Below are 21807 nucleotides of genomic sequence, written 5' to 3' on the forward strand. Positions count from 1 at the left end.
ATTTCCACACCCCCCCTTTTTTGACTCGTGTATACATTTCAGTTAAATCTAATTAGTGCCAATAGTTGCTTGTTGAAAGGCCAATTATTGGTGCTAATTAACTCATTCAATTAAAATGCATTTGCAAATTGGGCAGGTACCCAAATTTGCATGCGCAATTTTTAGCAACTTTTATAGAATTGGTTGGGGGATCTGTGTGCTGTTTTTTCCTGATAGCTTGTACTTTTTAACGTGATACTAATGTTGACAAGAAATGCCCTTATTGTAAATCTCTGGGAAAATATCTTCTAGACAGGATTCTTTGGTGTCTATTAGATCTTTATATGTTTCTTTTTTATTTTATTTGACCCCCAGGAGGGTAATTTTCGAAGCAATGTCTGCAGAAATGGGCCTTATATGTGTGTAGTGCCATGTTCTGCACACTTGTTACAGCTGTAGCGGGGGGGGGGGGGGGGGGGGGGAAGGGGCTCAGAACTGTGTGCAAACATTGGTATTTTCAAATGTTTTCTTCGTCTGCAACAGTGGAGTTCCAGGAGGAGTCTGGCGAATGACCCTCAGCTAAGGACCTGATGCTGCTATGACCAGCCCGGTGTTTTCATGTATTAAAGGGTTTTCTTATTTTCTGTCTCTGGTAAAAATGTTCAGTACACTGGGCTCTAGGAGCTTTGGGGGGGGGGGGGGGGGGAGGGGGGGGAGGCTATACAAGAAGAGAAAAAAAAAATCCCCAAGTAGTTGCGAATGAAGCTTAGGGTGGTGGATCTCAGTCCTGGTTCCAACTGAGCTGGAAAGACAGAGGTGCAAAAATGGATCACTAGGTGAAATAAATACATTTTTCATCCCCAAAATGACACCTTAGTTAGAATTTTCACTCGTTTTTCTTCCCAACCAAAAAAAAAAAAAAAAATCTGCACATTAACATAAAATGCTTTACTAACCTCTAAAAATAAACGAGAACATTTTAAAATGCACCCCCATATTTCATCCCCATGTAGGGCAAAAACCCTGTGGGTCAACCTGTTACACTTCAGCTAACAACACATCTGGTTTCAGCAAGGTGAGTGTCAGTATAAGAATAAAAATTAAGAAGATCCCTCACGCCAGTGTCAATAGCCAGGAAATACAGTAGTGTCTGCTTGCTGTAAAAAAAAATTATAGACACATAACTTAACAAAGTAAACAATCTGCTCATTAAAAATTATTACAGGCTTTTAAAATCACATTTGTGACCAATCATAAAATAATCTTTACGACAAGTCTTGTAAATACCTTATCTTGCTAGCAGCAAATAATCCTTGTTGTTGTACAAATATGTCAAGAGGATAAACTTCATCCACATTGATTTTTCTTATAAATGTGACCTTGGACTGCAAGTGGCAATTGTCCATTAGTCTCTTTGATTGATTCTTCTACAACCTCATAATTGTACAATGCCCTTGATGAATCCAGAGGCGTGACTTTTGAGCCAGGAGATTAAGTCCATTCTTCTTTGGCCTTTCCATTCAGCCATCAAATCCGCAGACCATCGTAGGCCCAGTGATCTCACTCAACAGCAGGGCCTCAATCAGACAATCCATCTGGTCTACTTTGGCCAGTCCAGCCAGTACCTAAAATGTCTCCGTGAGGAATGAAGCGCTCTTGGGTATTTATTTTAGTAAATGAGACTTGCGTGACGTATCTCGGTGATCATGAAGTCATCTGGTAAGGCTTGAATTTACTGGGCTCTGTGGCCCCAATATCTCTCAATGATCCAAATTTGTGAGGAATCCAGCTTCACCTTCTTTGCTTTTATACAATGACAGCACTGGACTGAACTAAGATTCCTAAAAAGGTCAAAAATCAATGCCTTCACTACCTTAAGCCACATCTGCATGTATGAACCTGAGTCACGGAAAAACATTTGTCGCATCTCCCTGAGGACGTATCAGAAGAGCAGCATTGCACCCCCATCTTCCCCTTACTAGGGTACCTGCTTCTGGCCAAGTACTGGAGATTTTAACCAACCATCTGTATGGACCAGCCTACATCATTTCAATTCAGTTGGGCTTCCAGTAAGAACCTCATACGATATTTTACAATTCTAAATGGCCGTTAACGTTGGTGTTGATGCTCCATTTGTGGCCAAGTTGTCCAATAATCTTCTACTGTCTGGAGCAACAAGATTTTTTCTTTGAATCCTGAAGTAATTGTATAGTTTTTTCTTTCTCCTTATCTTCCTGTTCTTTTAATACCCTGGGAAAAATAACGTTAAAATAAGTTATTCGTAACAGAAGAAACAATAAGCCCTGACGCACATCATTCCACGTGTCACATGCCTGACAGTCTTATTTCTGTGTGTATTATATGGTTCAGCCGTAGCGTACCGTGGGGCAGTGGGGACGGTCTGCACCGGATGTAGACAGCAAGGGGGTGCACGGAGCAGTCGGTGCGACTGTCAGCTCCGCCAGTGCCCTGCCCCCTCTGATGTCACTTCCTGTTCCGGGGCAGGGGACTGCCATAGACGACAGCTGTGCGACTGCTCCATACACCCCCAGGGGGTGAGGATCAAGGAGGTTAGGATGATGTGCTTCGGAGGAGGAAAAGGTGAGTGATGCACTTTGGGGGGACGGGGGTGATACGCCGGGGTGGCAGCCAACCTAGGCATGCCATTGTGGTTCAGTCCCTAGTATGGACTCCACACACCACCTCCCTCCCACACGCATGCAAAAGGAGTTATTTGAAAGTGGAATTTTGTGTAAGTTACCTAGATAAGTATTTAAGGAGGGGCTCAGAACATGTTTTGATTTTTAGGGTTACAAACACCATTCTTTGTTTTAAAAATAATGACAATGTGTTTCATTTTAAAGGACAAACACTGATTACATTTCTCCTGGGACCTTTTGTTAATCTTAAACAGGGGTCCTCAACCTATTCCTCAGGACACACCAAGTCAGTGAGGTTGTCAAGATATCCATAATGGTGCATGAGATAAATTTGGAAATCGCTGCTTCCAATAAATGCTAATCTATCTCAGACATATTCCTTGTTGGTATCCCGAAACCCTGACTGGGTGTGTCCCGAGGACCGGGTTGAGAACACCTCATCTACATGTACACCCTGACCATGTATTCCAGGAGCTGAAGATGTTGGTTGCCCAAGAGCAGTTGACCATTCTTGGGCATCACCCAATGTTCTCCTAGAAGTACACTGAAACTCTTCTTTGCATAGAGTCTGGATTGGTCTACACGAATTATGAGGGCGATCAGGAAAGATCATTGGCCTCCTCGATGACTGCTAAAGCCTCTATGATGGCTTCCACAGCACATGTATGTTCAGCTGCATTAAAAAGAGATGTTCCTCTAGTTGTGTTTACATCAAGGGAGAGCTACATCATGCACACATTTAACCCCCAAATTGTGGAGGGTTATACATAAAATAATGAGTGGAGTGGAACAGGTGGATGTGAAGCATCTGTTCACGCTTTTCAAAAATACTAGGACTAGGGGGCATGCGATGAAACTACAGTGTAGTAAATTTAAAACAAATAGGAGAAAAATTTTCTTCATGCAACGCGTAATTAAACTCTGGAATTCATTGCCGGAGAACATAGTGAAGCCGGTTAGCTTGGCAGAGTTTAAAAGGGGGTTGGACGGTTTCCTAAAGGACAAGTCCATAGACTGCTACTAAATGGACTTGGAAAAAATCCACAATTTCGGGAATAACTTGTATAAAATGTTTGTACGTTTGGGTAGCTTGCCAGGTGCCCTTGACCTGGATTGGCCGCTGTCGGGGATAGGATGCCGGGCTCGATGGACCCTTGGTCTTTTCCCAGTATGGCATTACTTATGTACTTATGCAAATTTGGGCATGCACCCAATTTAGATGTGCAATTTAATTGAGCAAGCCAATTAGCACTGATAATTGGGTACTAATAATCAATTATTTATTTATTTATTTGTTACATTTGTACCCCACATTTTCCCACCTTTTTGCAGGCTCAATGTGGCTTACATACTACCGTATGGCGGTTGCCAAATCCGGTATGAAGAAATACAAAGTGATGTTATGGTAGAGTAAGGTTCATGTATCACAGACACATTAGGAAATCGTAGAGAGGAAGAGTTATTATATGTCCATTACGGGTTTTGGTTTCGTTGTGTTGCAGGGTACAGGCATTTAAGTTGGGTCGGTAGGGTATCCCTTTTTGAACAGCGCATTATAAGGCACTGGGATCCAGGTATAAATTTTACACATGGCTAAAAAAAGGGAGCGCAGTCATGAGAGGGTCATGGGCGGATCAGAGGCATTCCAACAATTTATGCACACTGTTATACAATAAGGGGGATTCACGCCTTATTTAGGTGCAAGAATTTACACTAGGGTTTAGCTGGTGTAAATCCTCGTGTCTACGATCCCAGCGCTAATTTTTCAGCACTGTTTATAGAATAGTGTTTAGTGGGGGGGGGGGGGGGGGGGGGTCAGTGCTAGAACCCACTTTCACTGCCTGCACAAAGGTGCTTATGTACTAAGGTGCACTAGGCATTTTACATGGGTTTTCATGTGCATTACGAGGATAACGTGTAGACAATACCTTTAACACATGTTAAACCTCATGTCAAATTCCTAACGTAGGATTTCGTGAATGGCAGGAATGGGGTGGAGAAGTGTTGGGAGGGTGGCACAAACTTTAAAGTGAAGTAACGCAAAGCAGGTGGGTACTATGGAAATTTAACCATTTCTTGGAAAACAGCTGCTGCTTTAATACACATTAGCACGTTAACGTCATAGCTGGTTACTCCAACATGGTAACCGCACCCCCTTCAACTAAAATACATTATTGCACAGGTTTTTGCTGCTAACAGTTGTTCAATGTTGCCATTAATGTGTGCTCACAGCGAAACCTTCGCACAGTTTAGTGAAAATCTTTCAAAGTGCAAAGTTCATGGGTGTGCACTAATTATAAAAAAGAGAAGCAATGCAAGTCACGTCCCTGAAACTTGCCTATAAAGTACATGGCTGAGGGGAGACATGATAGAGGTCTATAAAATAATGAGTGGAGTGGAACAGGTGGACGTGAAGCGTCTGTTCACGCTTTCCAAAAATACTAGGACTAGGGGGCATGCGATGAAACTACAGTGTAGTAAATTTAAAACAAATCGGAGAAAATTGTTCTTCACCCAACGCACAATTAAACTCTGGAATTTGTTGCTGGAGAACGTGGTGAAGGCGGTTAGCTTAGCAGAGTTTAAAAAGGGGTTAGACGGTTTCCTAAAGGACAAGTCCATAAACCACTACTAAATGGACTTGGGAAAAATCCACAATTCCAGGAATAACATGTCTAGAATGTTTGTACGTTTGGGAAGCTCGCCAGGTGCCCTTGGCCTGGATTGGCCGCTGTCGTGGACAGGATGCTGGGCTCGATGGACCCTTGGTCTTTTCCCAGTATGGCATTACTTATGTACTTATGCCTGTGTCGTTTAGAACGGCGCAGGCCGTTTGAAAATCTCCTCCTTAACTACTGCGCTGGGGGGGGGGGGGGGTCCCACGGAGCTGTCGCAGTAACACCCATTGAACTGCTCTGGGAACTGGACAGGATGGATTGAACGTCTCCTGAACAAGCCTCATGACGCTGCAGTTTTGGGTTCTGCTTTCCTGCCAGTATTGTCACAGCTGATTTATTTCCATCATAATCAATTTAAGAAAATGGCAATAAAATTCTTTTCTTTTTTTTTTTTTTACCTGGCTAAGTGAAGTACCGATTCCTTGGCATTGTGTCCAGTGCAGGCACTGCACTCATAGAAAATTAAATTGCAGTCCTAGAGCAGACGGAGAGACTAAAGTCAATATTTAGGCAGAGTGAGTCTTTCTACTAATTACTGAGGATTTAGTAGTAGAAAAGTGCCAGAAGCCCAGGGGTGATATCAGAACACTTTCTTAAAGCAGGGCTTTCCCTAAGACACGGACCTGGGAATTAGGAATCTTTAAACCTGATTTCTATATGGTACATCCACTGTCTCTCCCAGTGGCGTTCCTAGGCTGGCTGACACCTGGGGCGGATCGTCGATGCGGCCCCCCCCCCCCCCCCGGGTGCATTTTACCTGCTGGGGGGGGTGCCACGCACCTGTCGGCTCTGAATCCGCTCGTTCCCTGGTGCTCCTTCTGCCTCGGAACAGGAAGTAACCTGTTCTGCGCAGAGGGAGCAGCAGGGAGGGAACGAGCGGACTCGGCCAACAGGCCCGCGGCACCCCCCCCCCACCCCCCACCACCCCCCCTTGGTACGCCACTGGTCTCTCCTCAGTTCACTACAAGGCTGGAATTAAGCACTTCTCAATTCCACCAAGGGTGGAGAAAAATGAGCGTCTATTACAAAAAAAATCGGATATTCTAAAAATGCAAATCTAGCTCACAAGATATTATCATGAACACTATTCACAGGGCCCAATATTTAGCCTACGGTGATAAGCGGGTTGTAAGCCGTGGGCTGAATTAACCTCGAAATTCAATGCTGAGGCAGGTCTGGCCTCTGCAATTGAATATTCTGGTTAACCAAACACTGCCCAATATTGAGACCATCGCCAGGTTAAATCGGCGGTAAAAGCCTTTCAGCGGTCTTAATTTTATCTGCTCATTTAACCGATTAGCAGACTGATTATTCCCTCCAAAGTTAAGTGCTGCCCCCAGACTGCCCCAGGATTGACAATTAACCAACTAGCATAGCTCTATATATCACGCCTATAAAATCGGTGGCGAAATGAAATACACCGAGGCACATTTTATAAATTACTTCTAAATTTAGGCATGCTTTATAGAATAAGCCTAAATTTCCACACAGTTTATAGAATACGCCAAGAGCAATCCATGCAACTAAATTTAGTCGCAGGAAGTTACACCAAGTGAATGTCTACGCCTAAATTAGGCGCGGACTGGGTGTATCCTATAACTGCATGAATAAATTTTTGAAGTGCCCATGATCCGCCCATTCTACGCCCCCTTTTCAAGTATACGACTTAGAATTTACGCAGAAAATGCTTAGACAGTTCTGTGTGTAAATTCTAATTAATGCCAATTAGCGTCAATAATTGCTTGTTAAGTGGCATTTATCGGCACTGACTGGCTTGTTAACTAATTAAATTGTGTGCGCAAATCCGGAATATGACTGGATTTGCACACGCAACTTAAGTCACGCTATATAGAATCCGGGGCATAACTTCTAATGATATTCATTGAAGCTTGATAGCAACAGTAAATGAGCAGTAACAGACCTCATCGGCACTTTCAGTACAATTCGAACTTATATTCTGCACCCACGGTCAATAATACCACACCTTTCTCTCTCTATGGGGGTCATTTTATAAACATTTGCCAGGTTTAAACCTTGCGTTAGATGTAGAAAAGGGTTCTTACTGGAGTAGGTTAGGGTTGCCAAGAAGCCCAGTCTAGGGTCCCAAACTAGAGGTGAAAGGCCTGGTGATGGAAAGTTTTGGGGACCCCATGGCATCACTAGGGAAAGAGGAGGACTGAGAAGGGCATGAAAGAGCCCCCCTCCCCCCCTCCCAGTCCCATGGGCTCACTGATCCTCTGCTGGTTCTTATCATGCCAAAATGTGAGTGAAAACCACTCCATCTTCATGTGGTTAGGCGAGGTAACAGCAAACAATCCCGCTACCATGAAACCATGATGCAAGCGGCCAGTCCCATAAGCAAACGGGGTAGTTTGGAAAAAAAGAGCTGGAAGACCAGAGACAGAGCAGAGACCAGCCCAGACAGGGAGAGGAGAGGAGAGGAGATGTCCAGGTGTGAAAGAGCAGAGACCAGCCCAGACAGGGAGAGGAGAGGACAGGACAGGAGATGTCCAGGTGTGAAAGAGCAGAGACCAGCCCAGACAGGGAGAGGGGAGGACAGGAGATGTCCAGGTGTGAAAGAGCAGAGACCAGCCCAGACAGGGAGAGGGGAGGAGAGGAGATGTCCAGGTGTGAAAGAGCAGAGACCAGCCCAGACAGGGAGAGGGGAGGAGAGGAGATGTCCAGGTGTAAAAGAGCAGAGACCAGCCCAGACAGGGAGGACAGGAGATGTCCAGGTGTGAAAGAGCAGAGACCAGCCCAGACAGGGAGAGGGGCGGAGAGGAGATGTCCAGGTGTGAAAGAGTAGAGACCGGCCCAGACAGGGAGAGGGGAGGAGAGGAGATGTCCAGGTGTGAAAGAGCAGAGACCAGCCCAGACAGGGCGAGGGGAGGAGAGGAGATGTCCAGGTGTGAAAGAGCAGAGACCAGCCCAGACAGGGAGGGGGGAGGAGAGGAGATGTCCAGGTATGAAAGAGCAGAGACCAGCCCAGACAGGGAGGGGGGGGAGGAGAGGAGATGTCCAGGTATGAAAGAGCAGAGACCAATCCAGACAGGGAGAGGAGAGGAGAGGACAGGAGATGTCCAGGTGTGAAACAGCAGAGACCAGCCCCGACAGGGAGAGGAGAGGAGAGGACAGGAGATGTCCAGGTGTGAAAGAGCAGAGACCAGCCCAGACAGGGCGAGGGGAGGAGAGGAGATGTCCAGGTGTGAAAGAGCAGAGACCAGCCCAGACAGGGAGGGGGGAGGAGAGGAGATGTCCAGGTATGAGAGAGCAGAGACCAGCCCAGACAGGGAGGGGGGGGGGGGGAGGAGAGGAGATGTCCAGGTATGAAAGAGCAGAGACCAATCCAGACAGGGAGAGGAGAGGAGAGGACAGGACAGGAGATGTCCAGGTGTGAAAGAGCAGAGACCAGTCCAGACAGGGAGAGGGGAGGAGAGGAGATGTCCAGGTATGAAAGAGCAGAGACCAGCCCAGACAGGGAGAGGAGAGGACAGGAGATGTCCAGTTGTGAAAGAGCAGAGACCAGTCCAGACAGGGAGAGGGGAGGAGAGGAGAGGAGATGTCCAGGTGTGAAAGAGCAGAGACCAGTCCAGACAGGGAGAGGGGAGGAGAGGAGAGGAGATGTCCAGGTGTGAAGCAGCAGACAGTAAGCATTTCTTACTAGAACCTCATCCTCTTCATCTTTGTTGAAGGCTAGTTACCTAGAGCAGTGAAATTTGGCTTTTATCTACCTTGGCAAGTTGTTCTCCTAATCCATGGGGGACCTCTCTTTCCTTTTCAATGTCTGTCTTATTTCCCAGTAGAAGAAGGGGGAGGGTCCCCCCTGCTCCTTCCTGTATGGGACAGAAAACACACACAATTGGACACAGTAACCAAAGGCAGATTTTTTCTTTTTCTTTTGAAGGATTCACACTCATTCTTATGCAGAATTCAGAGAAGTGCAAAAACCGTGCACGGGGTCAAATCTCTTTCATAGAGAACTGAATACCACCCCCAACCCAAAAATAGACTTTTCAGCATAAGAACGTGTGTGGCTGCTGTGTCAGTCCAAAAGATGAAGGGGTCCCTTTCAGTAAACTGCAGTAAAAGTGACCTTTACTGCGTTCTTACGCATGTTAAGGTCGTCTTTACCAAGGCTGCAAAAATGGCGTCTATTTTTTGTATTAATGACCATGTGCTAATATTTCCATCAGCATGTGGCCATTTTTAAAATTACTGTGTGAGCACTTTCCACCACCCATTTTGTAGGTGATAAGAGGTCACGTGGTATCCATACGCCACGCCATAGCATGGGGTGATGTAGTTGTGCTAACTGGTTAGTGCAGGAAGGTCCACTCTCTGACAGGCCCCTTTTAAAAAATTATAAACATGATTTAGTGTGTAGGTAGCAGGCACAGATTTCCAAATTACTGCAGGATGCCTCAGCGCGTCCCGCTGTACTCCATTTTTTTGTTGCATTAGACGATCCAGCTGGATTTACCTGCTGCCTGTGATCGTGTCTCTCATGATTTCGCATTAAGCGATACAGCTGGATTTATCTGCTGCCTGTGATCGTGTCTCTCATGATTTTGCATTAGACGATACAGCTGGGTTTATCTGCTGCTTGTGATCGTGTCTCTCATGATTTTGCATTAGACGATACAGCTGGGTTTATCTGCTGCCTGTGATCGTGTCTCTCATGATTTCGCATTAGCCGATACAGCTGGATTTATCTGCTGCCTGTGATCGTGTCTCTCATGATTTTGCATTAGACGATACAGCAGGGTTTATCTGCTGCCTGTGATCGTGTCTCTCATGATTTCGCATTAAGCGATACAGCTGGATTTATCTGCTGCCTGTGATCGTGTCTCTCATGATTTTGCATTAGGCGATCCAGCTGGATTTATCTGCTGCCTGTGATCGTGTCTCTCGTGATTTCGCATTAGCCGATACAGCTGGATGTATCTGCTGCCTGTGATCGTGTCTCTCATGATTTTGCATTAGACGATACAGCTGGGTTTATCTGCTGCCTGTGATCGTGTCTCTCATGATTTCGCATTAAGCGATACAGCTGGATTTATCTGCTGCCTGTGATCGTGTCTCTCATGATTTTGCATTAGACGATACAGCTGGGTTTATCTGCTGCCTGTGATCGTGTCTCTCATGATTTCGCATTAAGCGATACAGCTGGATTTATCTGCTGCCTGTGATCGTGTCTCTCATGATTTGCATTAGGCGATCCAGCTGGATTTATCTGCTGCCTGTGATCGTGTCTCTCGTGATTTCGCATTAGCCGATACAGCTGGATGTATCTGCTGCCTGTGATCGTGTCTCTCATGATTTTGCATTAGACGATACAGCTGGGTTTATCTGCTGCCTGTGATCGTGTCTCTCATGATTTCGCATTAAGCGATACAGCTGGATTTATCTGCTGCCTGTGATCGTGTCTCTCATGATTTCGCATTAAGTGATACAGCTGGATTTATCTGCTGCCTGTGATCGTGTCTCTCATGATTTCGCATTAGGTGATCCAGCTGGATTTATCTGCTGCCTGTGATCGTGTCTCTCGTGATTTTGCATGAGGTGATACAGCTGGATTTATCTGCTGCCTGTGATCGTGTCTCTCGTGATTTCGCATTAGCCGATACAGCTGGATTTATCTGCTGCCTGTGATCGTGTCTCTCATGATTTCGCATTAAGCGATACAGCTGGGTTTATCTGCTGCCTGTGATCGTGTCTCTCGTGATTTTGCATGAGGTGATACAGCTGGATTTATCTGCTGCCTGTGATCGTGTCTCTCGTGATTTCGCATTAGCCGATACAGCTGGATTTATCTGCTGCCTGTGATCGTGTCTCTCATGATTTTGCATTAGACGATACAGCTGGGTTTATCTGCTGCCTGTGATCGTGTCTCTCGTGATTTCGCATTAGCCGATACAGCTGGATTTATCTGCTGCCTGTGATCGTGTCTCTCATGATTTCGCATTAAGCGATACAGCTGGGTTTATCTGCTGCCTGTGATCGTGTCTCTCGTGATTTTGCATGAGGTGATACAGCTGGATTTATCTGCTGCCTGTGATCGTGTCTCTCGTGATTTCGCATTAGCCGATACAGCTGGATTTATCTGCTGCCTGTGATCGTGTCTCTCATGATTTTGCATTAGACGATACAGCTGGGTTTATCTGCTGCCTGTGATCGTGTCTCTCGTGATTTCGCATTAGCCGATACAGCTGGATTTATCTGCTGCCTGTGATCGTGTCTCTCATGATTTTGCATTAGGCGATCCAGCTGGATTTATCTGCTGCCTGTGATCGTGTCTCTCGTGATTTCGCATTAGCCGATACAGCTGGATTTATCTGCTGCCTGTGATCGTGTCTCTCATGATTTTGCATTAGACGATACAGCTGGGTTTATCTGCTGCCTGTGATCGTGTCTCTCATGATTTCGCATTAAGCGATACAGCTGGGTTTATCTGCTGCCTGTGATCGTGTCTCTCATGATTTCGCATTAAGCGATACAGCTGGATTTATCTGCTGCCTGTGATCGTGTCTCTCATGATTTCGCATTAAGCGATACAGCTGGATTTATCTGCTGCCTGTGATCGTGTCTCTCATGATTTTGCATTAGACGATACAGCTGGGTTTATCTGCTGCTTGTGATCGTGTCTCTCATGATTTTGCATTAGACGATACAGCTGGGTTTATCTGCTGCCTGTGATCGTGTCTCTCATGATTTCGCATTAGGCGATCCAGCTGGATTTATCTGCTGCCTGTGATCGTGTCTCTCGTGATTTCGCATTAGCCGATACAGCTGGATTTATCTGCTGCCTGTGATCGTGTCTCTCATGATTTTGCATTAGACGATACAGCTGGGTTTATCTGCTGCCTGTGATCGTGTCTCTCATGATTTCGCATTAAGCGATACAGCTGGATTTATCTGCTGCCTGTGATCGTGTCTCTCATGATTTCGCATTAGGCGATCCAGCTGGATTTATCTGCTGCCTGTGATCGTGTCTCTCGTGATTTTGCATGAGGTGATACAGCTGGATTTATCTGCTGCCTGTGATCGTGTCTCTCGTGATTTCGCATTAGCCGATACAGCTGGATTTATCTGCTGCCTGTGATCGTGTCTCTCATGATTTTGCATTAGACGATACAGCTGGGTTTATCTGCTGCCTGTGATCGTGTCTCTCATGATTTCGCATTAAGCGATACAGCTGGATTTATCTGCTGCCTGTGATCGTGTCTCTCATGATTTCGCATTAAGCGATACAGCTGGATTTATCTGCTGCCTGTGATCGTGTCTCTCATGATTTCGCATTAGGCGATCCAGCTGGATTTATCTGCTGCCTGTGATCGTGTCTCTCGTGATTTTGCATGAGGTGATACAGCTGGATTTATCTGCTGCCTGTGATCGTGTCTCTCGTGATTTCGCATTAGCCGATACAGCTGGATTTATCTGCTGCCTGTGATCGTGTCTCTCGTGATTTTGCATTAGACGGTACAGCTGGGTTTATCTGCTGCCTGTGATCGTGTCTCTCATGATTTCGCATTAAGCGATACAGCTGGATTTATCTGCTGCCTGTGATCGTGTCTCTCATGATTTCGCATTAAGCGATACAGCTGCATTTATCTGCTGCCTGTGATCGTGTCTCTCGTGATTTTGCATGAGGTGATACAGCTGGGTTTATCTGCTGCTCTTGTCTCTAATGATGTCCTTGTTATCTTGCCTCGGAGTTGCAGGAATATCTTGCACTGTTTTGAACTGGCTTACAAGTTTCCATAAATACAGGTTAGCTGGCGTGGGAGGTATCTAGCAGTATGGTGGTTCCTCAGGGATCTCCTTTATTGACAATTTTATTTAATTTATATTTTTGCTGCTTGGGACACCATCTTATGAACTATGAAATTATCTTATTATTCTTAAACCAATGACATTTTTAAATTTTTCCTTTAATTATAACTTATGCTTATATGTTTAACTCTTTTGAGATGGATGCAGGGGAGTGGTTAGAATCTAAAGCCTGAAAAAACTGAAGTTTTCTAGATACGGGACTGAAATGCTGCAACAGGGTGTAAGGAGCAGCCGCAGGACTGTCAGCTCTGCCAGTTCCCTGCTCCCTCTGATGTTACTTCCTGTTCTGAGGCAGGAAACTGGTGGAACCAACAGCCACGTGACTGCTCCCTGCACCCTAGCCCTGGAGGTAAGAGTGATGTACATGGGGGGTGGGGTGGAGGTGAAGATGCGCCAGGGGATGGAGATGATGCACGGGAGGGTGATGATCCACCGGGGGAAGGGGGGGTGCACAGTGGCGATCTGCCCCGGGTGGCAGCTGTCCTAGGAAAACCACTGGCTAGAATTCTTTAACTTGATGAGATCCATAGGCTGGATACTCCCTAGCGATTTGGTTGTATCTGTGGATTATGTTGAGAAAAACGTCAACTACCACTTCTACTTATCATTTCTATAATGCTACTAGACGTTCATAGCACTGTACGTAAAACATGTAAGAAACAGTCTCTGCTTGACAGAGCTTAAAATCTAATCAAGACAGACAAACAGGACAAATAAGGGATTCTCTGAAAGAACTTCGGATTGTAGATAATTTGCAAAGGATGACCTTACTTCTACGCTGACTAGCCACTGCCGAACCGCCATGAATGTTGGCTTGGAGGTAATGTCATACATCACAATGACGCCATCTGCCTTCCTGAAGAACTGCTTTGTGATGCTGCGGTACCTGCAAACATACGGTACACAGGCTCACACAAGCATGCACATACATGTGATTTATGCTCAAATTCTCATTACAAATTTTCCAGGAAAACTGGGAATCCTGCAATGGTGGGACACAAGAGACCTCGTCTTTCTAGTCAGAACAACCAAACATCTATTCTCACAAGCCAGATTAATTATTTGTAAGTTACAGGGCCGGTGAAGACGTTTATTGTTTATTAAGACTTACTATACCATCCAAACTAACTTGTAGATCCGGGCAATTTACTGCCCCTAGCAGCTCCATGCTAAAATTGGCTGCCCACGACTTCTTGTGGTACCACTGCTCGAGTTTGTGGCAGCCATTCTAGTGAGTGTGGTTCACTCCAGCCCCCATTTCCCCACTAGACCACCATGGAATTCAGGTAGGGTCTGACTGGAGGTGGGTGGGAGGGGGTGGTTACCTATCAAGTGGTGGGATGGGAATTACTTATATGTTGGGGGGAGGGAGACCATGGATACAGCACTTATGCATGTCATGGTCGACATTCAGCTGGGACACACATAAGTATCTTATGTAGGTCCCAGTTAAATATCGGACAGGATCTGAATAAGGGCTACAGACCTGACACAATCCAGTCAGCGGTCAATATTCAATGCTGGTTCCTGGATTCGGCTGGCTGAATATTGACTGGTTAATCTACAAAGTTTGAACAAGGAAATCACCAAGTTAATTGGGTCTGAGATACAAACCTGAATATGGTTCTGAAGTCAGTAATGCGGATCCTTCAGTGCAGTGAGACCCCTTTCCTGTTCCTATACCCCCCCCCCCCCCCCCCCCCCCCCCTACACTCCCCATCTTGCTCCTCTCTAAGTTTCCTTATGGGCATCTCAACCTCTGATTACAGAGACTTGAACTTATTTCAAAATCATCTCAATGAACCACCCAGAAGAGCCCACAAAGGACCCTTGTTCTACGTTTTTATTTGCCCGTTCGTTTGTCATGAACGGGACTCTTTTATTTTTATTTATTTTTGTTACATTTGTACCCTGCGCTTTCCCACTCATGGCAGGCTCAATGCGGCTTACATGGGGCAATGGAGGGTTAAGTGACTTGCTCAGAGTCACAGGGAGCTGCCTGTGCCTGAAGTGGGAATCAAACTCAGTTCCCCAGGATCAAAGTCCACCACCCTAACCACTAGGCCACTCCTCCACTGTTGCTACTATTTGAGATTCACTAGCACAACATTCCATGTAGAAGTTGGCCCTTGCAGATCACTAATGTGGCCGCGCAGGCTTCTGCTTCTGTGAGTCTGACGTCAGACTCACAGAAACAGAAGCCTGCGCAGCCTTCTACATGGAATGTTGCTAGTGGAATAGCAACATTCCATGTAGAATCTCCAATAGTAGCAACATTCCATGTAGAATCTCCAATAGTATCTATTTTATTTTTGTTACATTTGTACCCTGCGCTTTCCCACTCATGGCAGGCTCAATGCGGCTTACATGGGGCAATGGATGGTTAAGTGACCTTTAAACGTCTGCATCTTAAATGTGTAGAAACAGTTCTCAGCCGACAAGATCCCCTTCCAGGACGGTAACTGGAGTCCAGTCCTCAATCAGCTTTGGGCTTGTGGGAAAGTGGTGTAAGTGGTAGATTGTCTTACCGCTCTTGTCCAGCTGTGTCCCAGAGCTGTAGAGCCACCTGGCAATTATCCACAATCTCCGTTTTCACACTGTAATCGATACCTCAAAGAAGTAAAAGCACAAGGGGACTATTACATTCTCTTCTTACATTTAATGTACTTATTCTGTCTCTATATTATTTACAGCCTCGGGCAGACCCATATCTTATACTGGGCTCTCATGTTTCACCGGCCATTTTGTCTTTTAGCATTGACTTTGATACCCTCACTAATACTACAGGCGTGATACAAGCGCAGTCTGTCACCTCCTGCACCCCCTTCCCCTTCCTGCAAGCATGAAGAAGATAGATGGTTCATCACGGCTTGGTAGAATGGATAGGGAGAGAGGACTCGCTTATACCAGTGGTGTAGCCAAGGGTGGGCTTGGGTGGGCCCAGGCCCCACCCAATTTGTGCTCAGGCCCACCAGTAGCAGCACACCTATGATGTGGCTGGCAGAGATTCCCAAGCTGAAAACTCCCAACAACTGTCCCTCCTGCATCCCATATAAACAGCAGATCTTCGCCTGCAGGAAGCAGCGACTGATACATACTGCTTACACCGGCCCCACAGCCTTCCCCTCTGACTTATTCCCGCCTATGCAGAAACAGGAAGCTGCATCAGTGGGAAGGATGTGGGGCCAACATGAGTACTGTGTATTAGTTGCTGCTTACTGCTGGTGAAAATCTGCTTTTTAAAAGGTGTGCAGGAGAGGGGGGGATATTTGAGAGACCATGCGGCATGCAGGCGAGAGAAGGAGAGACCAAATCACCCGTGGGATGGGGTGGGGTTCTTCTGCCCACCCACCTTGGGCCCAGGCCCATCCAAAATTGGGTGTCTGGCTACGCCCCTGGCTCATACCCTTGCCCCCAAAAAGATGTTAAGTATCCGCTCTCTCCAGAGGGTTCAATTTGGTGCCAGAGATCAGTGCCTGGGAGTTTAAAGTGAAGGAGTCACACACATGTGATCATTCTCTTCATCTTCACGTAGTATCATTCTTAGTTCCCCATTAGTCGTAAATATTAAGATTTCCACAAGAAAGAATGTTCAGACATTATATAGCATCCCTTGACCTGTAATGATAAAGTGAAAGGGGGAAGAATTCACAAAGCTTCCAGCCTGGGAGCAGCAATACGAACAGAAACACAAGAAAAGCAAACACTGGGCCTTCAGGATTGAGAAAAATGTTATCCTTTTATTCTGAAAGGTCATTTTCAGAATAAAAGGATAACATTTATCTCAATCCTGAAGGCCCAGTGTTTGCTTTTCTTGTGTTTCTCTTCATATTTGTATGCTGTTACCCTAGGGTTACCATATTTTGTCCCCCAAAAAGAAGAACGCATGCCCTGCCCCTTTCACACCCACCCACCCCATTTCACTCCCCGCCCCACCCCTTTCACACCCTCACTCCACCCCCTGTCACATTTCCCCTCCCCCCTGTCACACACCCCGTCACTCCCCCTCCCTGTCACCCCCCTCCCCTTACCTTACTACTGCCCTGGTGGTCTAGTGACCTCTTCGGGGCAGGAAAGAGCCCTCTCTTTCCTGCCCGGAGCGCTGCCCTGCATGCATCCTTCCTGTTCGTGATCTCGGCACCGATTCAAAATGGCCGCCGACAGTTGAAGTCTCGCGAGGTCACTTCAACTCTCGGCGGCCATTTTGAATCGGCGCCGAGATCAGCAACAGGAAGGAAGCATGCAGGGCAGCGCTCCGGGCAGGAAAGAAGGGGCTCTTTCCTGCCCCGAAAGCGGAAGAGGCCACTAGACCACCAGAGCAGTAGTAACTAAGGGGAGGGGAGGCTAGCAATCTGCCCGTTTGTCCAGAAATCCGGACAAACAGGCAGATGGGCAAAACCCGCCCGGTTGCCCAGACATATGGTAACCCTATGTTACCCTCTCTTTTGTGACAGCAGTAATATGAAGGCATAACCAGGCAAAATGGGGGAGCGAGGGGATATGATGGAGACATTCAAAATCCTCACAGGTATAAATGAACCAGAAGATGTAAAGCACCTTTTCGTGGAAAGTTCTAGAACGAGAGAGCCAAGTATGAGACTCCAAGTGGGAGCAACATTAGAAGGTATTTCTTCTCATAGAATGGCCTTCCCGCAGAATTCATGAAAACCTGGGATAAGCACACAGGATCCTCTGTTACAAAGAAGTGACGAGGAAGGAGCAGGTTAATGATCAGAGAAGTGGGTTCCAGATGAGGGTTCAAATCCCCCTTCTCTCACTGACACTTTTTATTACCATGGGTAAGTCACATCACCCTCCACTGAATCAGGTACAACTAGAATAAGACAATTTGGGCAGGGGAATAACTGATGTACCTGAATATGTCACTTCCCTCAAGGTCGGTTTTGGAAATTCAGAGTGATCAGCTGGAGCCTGTGGCATTGTAACAGGAAGTAAATTAGACAGGTTGGACGGCAGGTCTCTCTCGGACTTAACTACTTACTTTTCCAAACCTATAATGCAAGTTACACTTCAGGAATAGTGGAGCGTGAAGTGACCCAGCAAAGATGACAAACTACATGTGTCAGTGGACGGAACTGAACCTCATCTTCCCCAGATCATATAGCCTGTTGATTTAAGTACCAGGCTATTCCACCACCTCCAATTCGATTTCACTATCAGTGAACCACTGGGGCTTGCCTGCCGAACAGCGCTTCAGTGGTGACCCCTCGACCCCCCAGCCTAGAGAGCCACAGACTCAGGAAATACAGGTCCTCTGAACCTACCTACAGTGGCAGATGTACCCGAATAGAAAGAGTCTTCACAAAATCTTCGTAAAAACGACGTTTTCCCCACGCTTGAATTACCCACAAAAATAATCTTGAATAAGCGATCTGGTGCATAGTGCAGCCGCTCTTCCTGTGAAAAGAAACGAGCCAAAAATACGCAAGATTAAATCCTCTGGAACGGCAGAGCACAACAGTGTTTTCTATTCCTTCTGCAGCAACAAGATCCACCTGAGAAAAACTCTTAACTCCAAAGATTTCCCAGCTTAAAATATTATTATGCAGCACATAGAAAAAACAAAGTAAGTAAATGCATGAAATTGCAGCTGTCTAACTGGTGAAAACAGAATCGTCAGAGCAAGTTAGAGCGCACACAAGATTTGATTTTAAAATTTATGACGTCCCATTTCATCATGTTCAGTAAAGTTCAAACATTGGAGCAGAGAGGGTCCCACACCTATGAATATGACTACAACTGTACGTCTTTAGAATAACAAAAATTACTTTAAAAATTAGTATTATTGATCAGCCAACCTCACGCCTGCGACCTTTCAGTGTACAAAGGTGGGTCACTCCTAGTATCATCCATAGAGGTCCTTGAGCTATACAAACTTAGACCAGGAGTGTAAAAGGGCATTTAAACCCCCCTCCCCCTCCCCAGTACATAATGATGGAATAAGGAACAGCAAACACCGAGGGCCTGACTCGCAGACACAACATTCAGGAATCAAAAAGGTATGGCAGAGATGGGGAAGGACGTATAAGCGAGATGCATTTTTATTATTATTATGACATTTCTAGCCCACATGTTCCTGACCTCAGGTTCAATGCGGCTTACGTGACAAATTAATAAGAAGCATTACAAGACAATTCATTTTAATGCAAGAATACAACCATTAAAAAAGAATATAAATTAGATACAACTTTGCCCCTGAAAAAACAATTCCCATAACCAACATGAGAAACTAAACAAAAACAAAACTTTTTGGGCAACACACCCTAGATTAAGTATCCCCTGCATTTTATTTTATTGTCAAATAGAGCTTTACTGTCTTTTCTGCTTCCCAGTGGCGTACCAAGGAGGGGCCGGTGGGGGCGGTCCGCCCCGGGTGCACGCCGCTGGGGGGGGTGCCGTGCGCCTGTCGGCTCTTCGTTTTCATGCTCCCTTTGCCCCGGAACAGGTAAAAAAGCCCCCAGACACACATGGCCATATGGTAAGAGAACTCTTACCGCATGGCCATGTGGCGGACAGCCCTTACTACCACCCACTAAGGTGGCGATAAGGGCCTGTCACGCTAACCGGGCAGCATGCGGAGATGTCCGATTACCGCCAGGTTATTGCTGCTCAAGCCATTTTCAGGGGGTTTCCTTTTCCTCCTGAGTAGAGAGGTGTGGTAGCTGTGTTAGTCCACTTTTAAAGGTAATCAATAGAAATAAAACAAAATAAAACATGGAAAATAAAATAAGATGATACCTTTTTTATTGGACATAACTTAGTACATTTCTTGATTAGCTTTCGAAGGTTGCCCTTCTTCGTCAGATCGGAAATAAGCAAATGTTGTTAGATGACAGTATATATAAGTGAAACATCAAAGCATTCCAGTGATAGCCTAACAGGGTGGGGGTGGATAGGTGAGAGGAGGGTGATAAACAGAGCAATACAACTTTATGGTTTATAATTGACGAAGAAGGGCAACCTTCAAAAGCTAATCAAGAAATGTATTAAGTTATGTCCAATAAAAAAGGTATCATCTTATTTTATTTTCCATGTTTTATTTTGTTTGATTTCTATTGATTATCTTTTCCTCCTGGAAATGGTGCGCACTCGGAGCGGGACTACCGCTGGTGGCCGCATTGGGCCGACAGTAGTCATAAGTATTGCCATACTGGGAAAGACCAAAGGTCCATCAAGCCCAGCATCCTGTTTCCAACAGTGGCCAATCCAGGTCACAATATACCTGGCAAGATTCCAAAAAAGTACAAAACATTTTATACTGCTTATCCCAGAAATAGCGTTTTTTTCCCCAAGTCCATTCAATAACGGTCCTGGAAGAGCGAGCGGTAAGCCCGCATTGGGTTTACTGCCGAAGGATTCAGCGCCATTTTATAAAGAGTGCTACAGGATCAGCGCCCCCTGGATTGCCCTTTCTAGAACAGTGCCTAGGTAGGATTCCCGCACCCACCAACTGAAACTTGGTGTAAATCCTGGCACACAAGTTTGACACGGATCCCTGAAATTCTGTAACACTGCACGCATATTTTGTGAACACCCCCTGAACTGCCCATGCCCTTCCCACAGTCATGCCTCTTTCTGGGTTGCACGCAAGAAGATTTGAGCTTGGATCTTTGCTCAGTTTCTGGTTCTATGACTTGAGTGAAGGTAACTATCCAACATTTCGAACCTGGAGGCTTTTTTTTACTTATTGGTACTAAGCCCTTAACACATTGTTAGCATGTGAAAACAAGCTATCACAAAGTGCATTCAAGCGTTTTGCAGCATTGTGCCTGCTAATGCATGGCAACCTGTGAATTACCTATTTTTATCAAATATTTTTAGGAGGGAGAATGTCATGTGTGGGGAGTAGGCATTCCTGAGAACTATCTGCAGATGCTGAGTACTAATAACATTAAAATATAGGAGTCCTTTTCCAAAGGCGCACTGAAAAATGGCTTGCAGTAGAGTAGGCGCAGGTTTTGGGCGTGTGCCGATCCATTTTTTTAGCGCACCTGTAAAAAAGGCTTCTTTTTTTTGTTTTTGCCAAAAATGGACATGCGGCAAAAACAAAATTGCCACCCATCCATTTTGGGTCTGAGACCTTACCGCCAGTCATAGACCTATCGGTAAAGAATCTGGGTGGGAATGACCTGCGCGCGTCCATTACGCGTGCTGGAAAATAAAAACTATTTCTCAGACGCACGTGGTGGACGCGCACCAACATTGAAATTACCGCAAGGGCCACACAGTAACTCCAATTTGGCGAGCGTGCGGCGTGCGTAGGCGCCTATGTGGCTTAGTAAAAAGGGCCCATAGTTTTTAAACTCCCCCCATAGGTGCCATGTTAAATCTGGGCTTAGTTTGCAGGAATGTCCTGGGTTAAAACATGTTAAGCCCTTTAGTAACAGACAGTAGTGTAGCCAAGGGTGGGCCCAGGTGGGCTCAGGCCCACCCAATAGCAGCACACCTATGAAGTGGCTGGCAGGGATCCCCAAGCCCTACCAGCCAAAAATTCCCAACAGCTGTCCCTCCTGCATACCTTGTAAATAGCAGATCTTCGCCTGCAGCGAGCAGCGACTGATACATGCTGTTCACACCGGTCCTACAGTCTTCCCTCTGATATGTTCCCACCTATGCAGAAACAGGAAGTTGCATCA

General features: G+C 45.9%; 1 protein-coding gene across 3 annotated transcripts in view; it reads right to left on the bottom strand.

Moving 5' to 3' along the window:
* Window positions 1-468: 468 nt before the first annotated feature.
* The window catches only part of CRACR2A (calcium release activated channel regulator 2A), an 80235-nt gene continuing 58896 nt past the window's right edge, over window positions 469-21807 (bottom strand). For all 3 annotated transcript variants that reach the window (XM_030214178.1, XM_030214180.1, XM_030214179.1), the window contains 6 exons: window positions 18436-18568; window positions 15679-15760; window positions 13922-14036; window positions 9049-9150; window positions 5716-5792; window positions 469-2229 (listed from right to left, as the gene is read on the bottom strand). In XM_030214178.1, the coding sequence (XP_030070038.1) occupies window positions 2139-2229; window positions 5716-5792; window positions 9049-9150; window positions 13922-14036; window positions 15679-15760; window positions 18436-18568 (600 nt within the window). In that variant the 3' untranslated portion in view covers window positions 469-2138. The remainder of the gene's footprint in view (window positions 2230-5715; window positions 5793-9048; window positions 9151-13921; window positions 14037-15678; window positions 15761-18435; window positions 18569-21807) is intronic.

Source organism: Microcaecilia unicolor, chromosome 9 (assembly GCF_901765095.1).
Source record: "Microcaecilia unicolor chromosome 9, aMicUni1.1, whole genome shotgun sequence".
NCBI lineage: Eukaryota > Metazoa > Chordata > Amphibia > Gymnophiona > Siphonopidae > Microcaecilia > Microcaecilia unicolor.